We start from the raw sequence: 13197 nt of genomic DNA, 5'->3' as shown, positions 1-13197 counted from the left end.
CTGTGAAGAGAGGGGGAGAACTTCGCTGGCATCTCCTGCCCTCCCTGGTTCCCTAAGCAGGACTCTTGGCCGCTGACCCCAGAGGCAGGCTGCCCTCTTAGCCTGCATCCCCTCCCCCCGCTGCCTCCTCTGCGCGCCGGGTGCGAGCTGCTGCAGAGAAGCCGCCGCCGGGATGAGCCGAGAGAGGCGGGTCAGGTCCCCCCCTCCTCCTGCTGCCGCGGCTCCACACGGAGTTTGAAGGGGTCCTTTCTTTTCTTTTTCTTTTTCTCCCCCCATTTTCCTTTGGTGGCTGGTTTGATCCTCCCTCCTTGGCTGCACCCATCTCACTTATCTCGCCCCGGCAGCCTCCCCAGCCTTGCTCGGCTTAGGAGCAGGATTGCCCGGAGCGTCCACAGAGTGCGAGCCTCCCCGGAGCTAGCGCCAGCGTCCGTGGCCCCAGCAGCCCCAACGGTCCCTGCAGCAGCCCCCGGCCAGGGTGGAGGGCAGCAGGCGGCCGCGCCGGGGTTGGGTGAGAGGCAGCGGCGGCAGCCCGCCGCAGGCGCCGGGCTCTCTCGGACGGACGGGTTCGGTTCTCCGCTGGGGGTGTTCATGAGCCGCCTTTCCGACTCTCCGGGCGGCTTCATTGTTACTCATCTCCCCAACCTCCGCTTGTGTTTCGCCTCCCGGGCAGGATGCCGGACCAGATCTCAGTGTCCGAGTTCATCGCCGAGACCAACGAGGACTACAACTCGCCCACCACGTCCAGCTTCACCACCCGGCTGCACAACTGCAGGAATACAGTCACGCTGCTAGAAGAGGTAATGATTCTGGCCGCTAGCCCCTTCCCCTCTCCATCCCCTCCTCTCCCACTCCGGCTGCCCCCCAGCTTTTCACTCCGGACCCTCCCAGCGCATTTGCATCTGTAGGCGTCTGGGTGCAAACTTTGAAGTCCGGGCGAGGGGGGCGGGAGGGTGAAGCTTTGCATCCGCTTGCACGGAGCTGTTTTGAAGCTGGGGTAATTTTTTCTAGGGGCCAAAAGGTGGGAGGGGAAGTGGATTAGGACCCCAAGAGAAGCCCACATCCTTCAGTGCCCGGGTCGAAACTAATTTTTTTTTTTTTAAAAAAGGAAAACCCTGGAATGAATAGGAGAGTTCTAATTAGAGATGAAGGGGCTTCCAGGGACGAGGGCAGGCCTTTGGTGGCAGTCTTGTGTATCAACACCTAAGTACCCAGGGACCCAAGGGACAGAAGAAGAGGACTGGCAACCAGGCTTTTTCACTTAGAAAGTGGGAGATGAGATTTAGTTTATAATGCCACACACTGATGATTAGGGAGATTTGAGGAGAGAAAAAGAAAGCATACTGTAAAATGCAAAAGGGGTAAGCAGGAGTAACTCAGTGACTGTACTGTACTATTAATATACTATTTCCCTTGCCACCTTTTAAAGTGTGGCATGAGTTAGGTGTGCAGCTAAATTCCAACCTTGACTTGCTTTTAAATACCATTTAATTTTGTTTTGTGTATAAAGATTAGGTCCTAAAAGGACCTTGGAGCCCAGTAACATAGTATATTCCGACTTCGTGGTGGCTGCTGCCTCCACTGGAAAAATGGCCTGACTTGAGGAGGGAGGCAGGGTGGGTATATGCAGATCCGCTTCTCTGAGCCCTTCAGGAAGGGGATGATGGGGAGGGGGGAGGGGTTGGGTGGCCAGCAACAACTGCAAGGTGACTTCCTATAAAATGAAATCCTTTCCCTAGCGCTTGGCACACAGCGCATGCACTCAGTAGGCGATTAATGAATGTTTGTTGAGTTGGAATTGTTGAGTTTGAACAAAATGAATGAGTCAAGACGGAATGAAGGAAGGAGGCAATATAGAGAAGCAAGACTGCACTCTGAGGGGACATTTTGCTTGGAGTTGAATATGATTTCACATTTGCCACAGTTAATATCCTCCTTCCATTTACCCCCTCCCCCACATAATATGGTATTTAAGTAATGGAAAAGTGGCATTACATGAAAGATAGGAGAAAAGTTTATATATTCACTGGGTGGTTTATTGCTGTGGTTTGCTTCTTTGAGGTTTGGGGATCTCTTTCCCTGTTTCAGACTTATAATGGTTAACACATCGTTAATATCGGTAAGCTTGTGCCTCTGTGGAAAGGTGTATTAGGGACAAGCTACTCTAGTAAGTCTTTGAAATTGACTTTAAGCCAGGTTAAAAAGTAGTGGTTTCTTTAAAAAGCACTATTCTAAATTTTAAGAAAGAGTTCCCATAATGGAGCATCTGTGGGTGTTTGCATTCCAGTTATTGTACTTAGATTTTTGTCGGGAGTGTCTGATCCCAGTTGCAGATGCTCCCAAAAAATGTATTTAGAATCATATCTACATTAGTTGATGAAACCATAGAGATGAATGGAAAAGTGTCAGTTAATAAGCTTTTGTTTTAATCCTAAGTGCAGTAGTTATTTTCTTGTTCTTTATAAGTTGTCAGTCTTTTGACTTGAAACGTTCTTTAATGGCCCTTTTATTAAACACTGTTGCCATGCATTCAATGCTTTACTGTTCTGTCCTTCAGGTCACTGAGATAAACAGGAACATGCTGTTATGAGCATGCTTTCTCATCACTTCTCTCCAAATTGTATATGCCTTTAAAAGGAGGCTGACTGATTAGATGGTGCTGTCATTTTCCTTTAGATAAATTCTGCAGCCACTATTAAGAGTTCTCAGTCACCTTAACTTTTCCAACTCTGCACAAACAGATAAGGTGACTGCTTTCTGCTGGTACCACATATGATAAAAGGACCTGAAGTGAATGAATTAAGGGTCCCTTCTATAAGAGAACACATGTCTGTTTTGTACCACCATAGGAAATGAGAGGGTTAAAATACAATTGCATGCAGCTGCTCCATTCACACTGTTGATTTTGAGCAAAGAGATAACTTGAACTTCAAAAAGAGTACATAGTATTTGCATGGGTTTGTGTTGAAGGATACTATTTTGCAAGGTCAAGTTGAAGAACAAATTCTGTCTGAATGTTATGAACCATGGACTTGGTAGGAATGGAGAAAATTGAGAACTGTTTTAAAGTTTTAGAAATTTAAAGTATTTGACAAAAATGCATCTATTAATGGATATTTGAAAGATCATAGTAATTAAGTGATTTCTGTCTCTTTACCTCCCCATAACTAGACTGGAAGAGAGTTAGAAAATGCCTCCTCCCCAAATTGCCTTATCCAATTGCAAATTGCAAGAGATTGGAAGTTTTTCTGCAGAATTACAAAATTTATAGTGTGGTTTTTTTTTTTTTATTTCTTATAGGAAAATTGTGAACTGACATTTATGATCCTCCTCCTTCTTACCACTCCTTACCCTCCCTTACCCTTTTACATGCAGAAAGGGATAAATAAAGAAACTTCATAGCCCTGGGTGAGGGGGATAAACGGACTCAGCTGCTGCATCTGGCCCTCAGGCAGTAGTTTGAGGACCCCCTTAGCAGCTAAGGAGTACAGTCATTTACCTGAGGATAGCCAGTTAGTTTTTGATAGAATTGAGTGTCAAACTTATTTATTTATTTAATTATTATTTCTTACATATTTGTGATGTTCTTCCTTCTTGCCACTCCTCACACCACCTTGGGGAAGTTGGGAATGATGTGCCTTCCTCCATGCAAAAAGGGAAAAGATATGATAAATTCCTTGGATACATCAGGACACAATCCTGTGTTTTAATTTTTAATTTTGAAGTTAGGTCTATTTTACTGTCTCTGAAATATAAGGAAAGATTTTGTGTGGTTAGCAAAATACAGTCAGAATATGCTTTGTGAAGTGAAATATTTGGAAATTTCATGAACACTGCTTGAATTGTTTAGTGATTCTTAGGGCTTGAAGCTTTTGGAAAACTTGGGTGGGGGTGGGATGGGAATCCCTTTTCTAATCAAATGGTATGTCATCTTTTTTATGGTTTGGAAAACATGGGATTCTCTGCTTTTCATTTTCCTAGTTCTAACTTAGTGTGTTTTACAGAGCTTCTCTTTGCTTCTGAGCTTTGGACTGTTAACTTAGGTCAATCCAGACTGTAATATTGTATCAGCATTCTGAGGTTGGTATCCTCCAGTTCACTTAAGCCTTGTTGTCCTATGCTATTTCTTTAATTTCCTCTCCCCCCCCCCCGCGTTTTGTTACTGTTATATCTTGATCACCTGCTTCTTTAATGTAGGAGGAAGGCACCTTACAATCCCCCCAACTTTTCAGCCATTTCCTGATGGGAGGTGATTTAAGCTTTCTGCCTCTCTCATTGGTTAACAGGGCCTAGGCCTGAGATGATGAGTCTTGTAACTTTCCCTTTAAATCTCTTTGTATCCTGTAAGTGGGTCAGGAATACATAGTGACAACAAGTAGAATTTTTCACTTCTGATTTTTTTTTTCTTTTTTTGCTTCTGCATTTTTTACCTTCTGGATTCCAATTGTGAATTCTTTGTTGGCTTGTCATAACGAATAGTTTGTGGTTGGGTTTTGGAATTTATGAGCTAGTGTGGAGCTGGGATTTTATCTGGGGATGGGGGGAGGTGTTTTCCAAACTAGAAGCCAATGTTCTGCTTGCTTGTTCAGCAGCCGCAGCACACTGATGTGAGCTGTTATACTCATAATTATTAGAAATTATGAAGTGTAAGTAGCTCAGAACAGTGTTGTGTTTTGTTTTGTTTTGTTTTGTTTTTTCCAGTGGAGGGAAATAAATGTGCTGGGGTAAGGACAGTTATAAGGAGTAATACTTAGTAGGTACAGCAGCAGATCACTGAAGGAAATTTAGTAACTCTTCTAAACGTTGGACCAAAGGCAAAAGGAGTGTGTGTCTTATAAGATTTGAAGTAGACTTACTGAATTTAGAACTGAAAAGGACCTTAGCCTGTCACTATTCAAATGTCCCTCCCCTCTCCCTTTTTAAAAAAATGATTGAGCAAAATGACATGCACAGGGGTCCTCAAACATTTTAAATAGGGGGCCAGTACACTGTCCCTCAGACTGTTGAAAGGCCGGACTATAGTAAAAACAAAAACTTTGTTTTGTGGGCCTTTAAATAAAGAAACTTCATAGACCTGGGTGAGGGGGATAAACATCCTCAGCTGCTGCATCTGGCCCACAGGCTGTAGTTTGAGAACCCCCTTAGCAGCTAAGAAGTACAGTCATTTATCTGAGGATAGCCTGTTAATTTTTGATAGAATTGAGTGTCAAGCTTATTTAGGACTCCCATTCCACTGTTCTTTACTATTTCACATTATCTCTATCAGAATGGAAATTATATTAATGTACTTGCTGAAATAGAGGCAGCTAGATGCCTCAGTGGATAGAGCACTAGATATGGAGTTAGAAAATCCCTTTTCAGACATTTATTAGCTGTGTGATCTTGAACAAGTCACTCAACCATGTTCACCCCAGTTTCCTCATTTGTAAACTGTACTGGAGAGAGCAATGGCAAATCATTCCAGTATTTTTGCCAAGAAAATTCCAAATTGGATCACAAAGAATTGGGCAGGACAACAACTTGCTGAAGTGCACAAGGATCAAATTTGGTTAGATTTAGAGAATCAGAATGATCTTAATTTTTTTTCCCTACTGAGGTTAGGACATGGAAAGCACTGAAATCAGGATGGAGACTTTAGAACTTGCCATATGTCTAGGATGCTTTTGGTACCATCTTTTGTTTCTCAGGGCTACTCTTAAAGCTACATGGATTTGAAAGGAACTATATACAAGGCCAGGTCTCTGTATTTCAGCAAGGTATCTGACAAAGTTTCTCATAATATTCTTCTACAAGGTGGATATCTGGAGGCTTGAATAGGACTATACTTTGGATTCAGAAATGATTATCTGATCTGACCCAAAGAAATTTATATAGTAGAATTCTGTTCCTATTTGCCCTATTCTAGTTGATCAGTAAACACTAAGTACATGTCATATACCAGGCACTGTGCTGAGTTCTAGAGATACAAATACAAAAAAGAAAAAAAGAAAGACAATCTTTGTCCTCAAGGAACTTATAGTCTAATCAGGGAAGACGACTCATGAAAGGAAGTAAAAAAGGAAAGGGGAGGAGAGGCAAGAAAAATACCCAGGGAAACATGAAGAAGTCAATCAGAGAAGTCACAGATTCATGTAGTCAGGTGAGAAATGATAGGTTTTGAGGTTTTGGAATTTGTAACTCTTGCCCTTTGGGGAGGGGAAACAGAAAAAGGGATAAATTTAAAATTATTTTACTGGGTTAAAGTCATTTTAAAGTACACAATAGGAGATATATAACTGGAAAATAATTTTTGTGGACTTAACAGTGAAAGGTAATAGGCAGAAGAGTTACTGTGATCTTAGAATATCCAGTGAATGATGGGGGAGTCCTATCGTACCCCTGACTTGGTAAGACTACTTATGAAGTGTCAGACCTCTGGGAGGTATATTTTAGAAGGTACACAGGCAAACAAGAACACATCCACAGAAAAGTAGTCAGGATGATGAGGTGACTCAAAAATCTGCTATATATGAGAATCAGTGAAATAAGTGAAATGAGATTTGTTGAGGAGAAATGGGGTAAATGGAAACTTAGACTGGGGTAGGAGAATGGAGAGAAAGATATATAATCACTTTCTTCCAGTAGTTATAGGGCTGCCATGTAGAATAGGAGTTAGGAATTAACTTTAATTCTTCTTGGCTCTGGGAGGTAGAACTAGGAACAATGGGTATAAGGTTCAGGATGGCTGATTTTTACTCAGCATATGGAAAACTTTCTAACAATTGGAGCTATCCAGATCAGTGACTAGTGACCCCTCTTTGGAGATGTTGTAGGTAGGCTGAATGATTTGGCTAGTGATTGCACTGATGACCTCTGAAGTCCCTTCCAATTAAAATCCTGTTATTTTTCTACCTGGCCTGAAATTCCCATCATTCTCTTCACTAATGGGTTAGACATTAGAGGCAAGACCATTGTTAACATGGTTTTAACTTAATAAGTCTTGCTAGACAGGTATTTTATATCTGTTAAGAATGAAGTAAGCAAATATGCATTCTAGCAGAATGTGGAAAATGTAAAAGATAAGAAGTAATCTTTTTAAACGTTCATGAAGACACAGGCTTTATTAAGAATGCCAGGAATTTCTCTTTCATTAAACATACTGGTGTGATTTAGTGAAAGAGAAATACTTTTGTATACTAGCATTTTTAATCCTCTTAATGCCTTATCATTCTTTGATGATCAGGATCACCTGTTGAATGAAGCTAATTAAGAACTGTTGAAAAAAATTATGCTTAACATTGAAAAAAGTGTGTGTGTGTGTGTATGTATGTATGTGTATATATATATATATATATATATATATATATATATATATACACATATTAGTTGACAGCAATTTTTTCCATGAAATGTGGTAGCTATTTAGATACCATGTAGGATTCATCATGAAGTAAGATGTATGGATTGGAATGGAATATGTACCTACACTATGCAGTGTACATCATAAGCATTTATGTGATTAAACCACAGTACTGGGTATCTATGTGTTGCTTCTCCCTCCACCAATGTAGATTGCAATCCTTTCATACCTATCATGCTGTTTTATTTTTCTGCATGTTCTTTGACATGAAGATTCACTCATTATAATAGAGGTTTTCTTCTGGTTCTTTTCACATCCCAAAGTTACTGAAATACTGTACAATCTGTCTACCTCTTGTCTCTCACTTTTATCAATGAGCTCCTGTTCTTACCTTTTCTGGGCATACATATCTTTAATAATGAAATCTTATATGCCATTTCTTGCATAAGAGTTATGCCCTGCAATGTCTTTCCATTTCTCTTCTGGAGAACTTCAATTCTTCCAAGATCATCGAGTTCCATAGTTCATAGCCATATAGGTTCATCAGAAGGTATTGGTGTTACAGAGAAAGGCTTGCGTCTAGCAAACACTTTGGAATTAATACAAAGTACCACATGATTTCCCATCAATTAATAAGTATTTATTAAGTAACTAATATGTTCTAGGTTCAGGGGATACAAAAGCATAAATGATAAATTATATTCTTTTGCATCTGGCCCCCAGCTCTTTCTCTCTAGCACCTGCCACACATATGCTAATTTGACAATTTATCAGTACAATTGCAAGTCATAATTTGGGCAATGAGATTTTCATTGGACTTTTTACTTTAGGTTTCTTCCCTTCAATTCATCTACCATATAATTGTCAAGATAATTTTCCCAAAGTATGGGTCAGAAGTCTTCCTTCCTCATCCCAGGAGTCTTCAGGAATTCTATATTTCATCTAGAAAAAATAGAAACTAGCCTGGTGAAGTCCTTCACAATCTGGTTCCAGCCTGCCTTTCCAGATTTATTTTATCATTATGTCATGTATATTGTAGCTAAACTGGCTTTTTTTTTTTTTTTTTTTGCTGCTGTTCCTGATATATAATAATATTCCAGTTTTCATCTCAGTCCCACTGAATAATCTATTCTTTTGCCACACCTTGGCCCCCTACATATACCCCAGTTCCATCTATTACAATTCCTGGCTTCCTTTGGGACTCAACTTTGGATGCTTCCTCCTTTTTGAGGCTTTTACTGATCCTCTCATCCCATGTTGTTAATACTCTCTTCCTCTTGAACATACTGTGTATATTTTTTCTTTAGTTATCTGTGAACATGTGGTATTCTGTTCTTTCACTCATCTTCTTCCCTACCATGTAAATTTCTTAAGGGTAAAGAATTTTTCATTTTAAACTTATTCTTCATGTCTAACATACCACTTTGAACATTGTAGATATTTAGTAAATGTTTGTTGAATTGAATTCATTTTTATCCATTTGGTCAAAGCCACTATGGATGATTTTCATTTTCTTCAGTTATTTCACTGAGGAAGCTTTGTGCCATTCTTGCTATTCATTTTGATTAGTTTTGATTAGTTCATCATTTGTGAACAGAAATATTTGAAGAACCTTGCTTTCAGTAGATAGTATATTATCTTGTGTATTATGTTGTGTATAGACACAATATTATGAGCCAAAATATTTAATTGACTACTGTAATTTAATTTTCAATTTAGGCTGGGGGTAGCAGTAACTGCCTGACTTTCTGGTAAATTGCCTATGTTCTGTTCTTTAGAAGTGCTATAACCAATTGGGCATTTTCACCAAGTCACCAATATGATGAGCCTTTAAGATTGTAAAAGATTGTAAGGCTGCTTAAGGAAAAGCAAACCCATCTAAAGAAGAATAGATCCTGTTAAATGTTTTGTGGCCAATCCATAATGGGTTCAGACCTGTAAGTGACCATTGCACTTCTTACCTGGGCATGATATGATATGATCCAATCTCAAATAATTTTTTTTTTAAATTCAGCATATTTACTAAATACTTAGACTTGCAAGGCTCAGGAGATTAAAAATAATGTTTAGTTTTATATGTTCTGCAAAACAGATCTAGAGGATCATGTTGTAAGAGTACAAAATCCTTAACATCTTAATCATAAGTACGTGATAAAGATATGTGAGTAAGAGGTTTTTTATCATAATCAAAATATTTTTACAAGAGATTTTTACTCCCACATCTTGACTCCCTGTACTTATGAGGGGACAGGGATTATATACTTGGATAAATTCATCATAAACAACTAATATTTTTTGAATGCCTACTGTGTGCAGAATGACCTCATTCATAACCTTTAAAAAAGTCAAAACTAACTGAAGTGAATCTGATTGGCTTAGTTTTTCTTCCCTTTTCCTCTAGGCCCTTAGTAATAAGAAGGAAAATAGCCTGAGATGGATAGCAGGAGGTGGTAAAAGCCTGTTTATTATTTTTGCTGGGTGCTAATTAGGACTAATATGTGGTTTTTGTTTCTACAGAGCTACAGGGTGGTTTTCTGTGTTAGACCAAGTCTCCTTCAGCCATCTATAAGAGTTGAATAAATCTGAAGTGACATGGGAATGAATTTTGGGCTTTAGAATTGTGATAGAATTATAGGAGCTTAGGAGTTGGAAGGTATTTTCCCAGTTATGTGCTCTGACCTTCCAGCCAGTATGGGAATCTTCTTTGAAGCAACTCTGACCCCTGCTTTCCACTTGAAAACCTTTTGTATAGCCCATTCCAGTTTTGAACATCTTAGATTATTTAAAATCCTTCTCAAATTTAAAATCCCTTTGAAATCTGTATCCCTGTAACTTAAACCTTTTGGTCTTAATTATGCCATTTAGAGCCAGGTGGACTGTTTAACACCTCTGTCAGGAGATAGTTCTTTGAATAGTTAAGAATTTTCTCTGCAGTTCTGTGATCTGTGATGATTTTTTTTTCTTCAGAATAAACATTCCCAGTTCTTGTAGTCATTATTGATATAATATGTTCTTGTTTGTTACTGGGTTTTTTTTTCCAGACAGAATGGAATATCATTGCTTATGTATGAATTGTTTAAAAGTGCCATTTCATACTAAATTGTTGATACTGAAGTAAGCAGTAGTATGATCAACAGTGGAATATATCGTTATGCCTATAGCTATAGCTGCTCAATTTGAGATGCATCAGCTTGCATGACACTATAGTAGGGGGATATAGAATCATAAACAGAAATGCTTGCCTTTAGGAGCTTTCAAATGATAGGATGTTTTAGTTTCATGCATGACACTCTCCAATGGGACCAAAAAGTGCCAGCTGCACAACTAGTACTCTTAGCCCTACAATTCAACTGGTGTTCCTATTAGACGATAGATTTCTTCACCACCACCAGTAAGTCCCTCCCCCCCCCCCCCCCCCCCCCCCCCCCCCCCACACACACACACACACACTTCATCCTTTGCAGTCTGTAACCTGGGATTAGTTTCTACTTGGATACTAGCAGACTTTTTACTTTCCTGCCTAAGTTCAGGTGCCAAAGAAAAATGGGAAAGAGAATAAAAATGGAGTTTGAGAGGTGGGGTAAGGTGGAGGGGAAAGAAAGGAAGAAAGGCAATCCTTCTGTTTACCTCTTACAAGATTTTTTCAGAAGGTAAGTTGGTATAGTGAGTATGATTGCTTATAGATAGTTATCTGCCTCTATTTCTTTTGCTGGGCTGAGCTTTTTACTTTGTTGGGTCCTAATAAGGTTATTTCCTTAAGGGAGTAACTATAGTAATAATAATAATAGCTAGCATTTTAAAAGTGCTTTACACATGCTCTTATTTGATCCTCACAAACAATCCCATGAGGTAGGTGCTATTATTAGTCTCATTTTACAGATGGAGAAACAGGCTGAGAGACATAGACTACTAAGTGTCAAAAGTAGGATATTAGCTCCAGATTTTCTGACCCTAAGTCCACCCAATATCAGTTCTTGATCCAGTATGTCCAGGAGATTCTGCCCTTTACATTTTCCCCTCAATTAGGAGAATTTGGGGATACATATATATGATATATTATGCTCAGTATTATGCTACTAACAATGTCCCAGGAATGGCAAGGCTTGGTTGTTTTCCTTAATGCCTGCCTTAATGGTTAGCTCTCAGTTTGTGCTAATAAACTCTATGGACCTACCATTCAAAAATCTGTCCAATTTTTTTTTTTGTCTTTATATACTTAGTTATATATTTAATATTTATCAACAAGTATAAATTGACAAAAAAATAGGATCCAGGCCTCCATAAAATGGTAAAATCTGAATGATTTCTATTTTGATTAAAATACAGTATAGACCAACAAAATAATAAAAATAACATTTTTTGGTGTGGATTGCCCATTATAATTTCATTTCTATTTATATAACATTTGATTACCATATCTGGGGCTCCCCCCCCCTTTTTTTTGATATGGTATAATGGTCCCTGTATGTATACTCTAATTCTACTATCCTTATTTTTATTACTTGGAGGGAGCTAGACAGTGCAGTGGATAGAGAACTAGATTTAGTCACAAAGATCTAAGTTCAAATTGAACCTTAGACACTTGTGACTCCTGGGTAAGTCTTTTAACCTTTCTGTGCCTCAGTTTCTTATCTATAAAATGGGATTAATAATAGCACCTACTTTCCAAGATTGTTGTGAGCACCAAATGAGATGTTTGTAAAGCACTTTGCAAACCTAAAGTTATATAAATGCTAGCTATTATTATTATTATTATTATATCTATAACTTTTTCTGTTAATTGGATTTTCCTAAATTGTCATGTTTTAAATGTCCCAATAAGATTCCATCATATAATATATCTTATATTTGGCTATTTATCAAAGATTGGATATGTTTTTCATCTTACAAAATGAAGTAGGTGTGGATATTTTCATGTTGGTAGGTCTTTTAGTTCTTTTAATAACATTTTAAAGATATATTCCCAGCAGTAGGATCTGTGATCTGTTTTGCAAGCTTTACTATATATTAGGAAGTTAAAATACTGTCATAAAAAGAACATTGAACTTGATTTGGGAGTTTAAAATCAAATGTTACCTCTGACTCTTAATAGTTTGATCATGGGCAAGTCACATAAACTTCAAAACCTGTAAAATGAAGTGAATGATATTTAAAATAATGCCTGGTTGTTATTAAGCTCACATGACACTGCGTGTAAAATACTTTGAAAGCCTTAAAGTGCTAAATAAAGTCAAATTCTTTTTTATTAATTGGCTTTTATATTTCCCTCTAAAAGACTTTTGCCAAGAGATATTGCCACCACTGATGTAAGTTTTCTATAATTAACAGTAACAGTAACAGTTAACAGTCATTTTATTTCCTCATAACCATCACCATCAAGTTTTGTCACTCTAGCTCTTAAATTCATTTCTATTTCTTACTCTTAAGATAACCTAATTTTGTTATTTGGTGTTTCCTTTTATTTATTCATTTTATCTCAAATGTCATAAATTTGTCTTTCTCATTTTTTAGTGGGTTTCTTTCTCATTCTAGAATTTTAGAGTTTAGAGGGGAAAGTCCAGTTTGGGGAGGGAAGTTTGGAGGCATCAGGGGAAATGACATTGTCTTTTTTATTCTGGGTTGTGGATGTGTTAACTGCCTGTGTTCTAGTTAGATCTCCCTTACTTCTATGGAAAACTGAGCATTGCTTGTGATCATAAGTATCCAGGGGTCAAAAAGTGATAAGAAGCCTTTCTTTATTGATTCTCAGTAGACATGTAGAGGGAATATATTTCTTGCTTCTCTTATAAGCATGTAATAAATGCTCATTTATTGTTTGAAATTATTGGTGTCCTTCAATTTAAGAATATTTCAAAGGATCA

The 13197-nt window shown here is 38.4% G+C and overlaps 1 protein-coding gene across 7 annotated transcripts in view; it reads left to right on the top strand.

Annotated features, from left to right (window-relative positions):
• Nucleotides 1–13197, top strand: part of ASAP1 (ArfGAP with SH3 domain, ankyrin repeat and PH domain 1) — a 459738-nt gene that overhangs the window by 101347 nt on the left and 345194 nt on the right. For all 7 annotated transcript variants that reach the window (XM_031947203.1, XM_031947200.1, XM_031947198.1 and 4 more), the window contains one exon: nt 671–797. In XM_031947203.1, the coding sequence (XP_031803063.1) occupies nt 671–797 (127 nt within the window). The remainder of the gene's footprint in view (nt 1–670; nt 798–13197) is intronic.

Source organism: Sarcophilus harrisii, chromosome 1, assembly GCF_902635505.1.
Source record: "Sarcophilus harrisii chromosome 1, mSarHar1.11, whole genome shotgun sequence".
NCBI classification, from domain to species: Eukaryota; Metazoa; Chordata; class Mammalia; order Dasyuromorphia; family Dasyuridae; genus Sarcophilus; species Sarcophilus harrisii.
The sequence above is the reverse complement of the archived record's forward strand: the minus strand, read 5'-3'. Positions and strand labels throughout refer to the sequence as shown.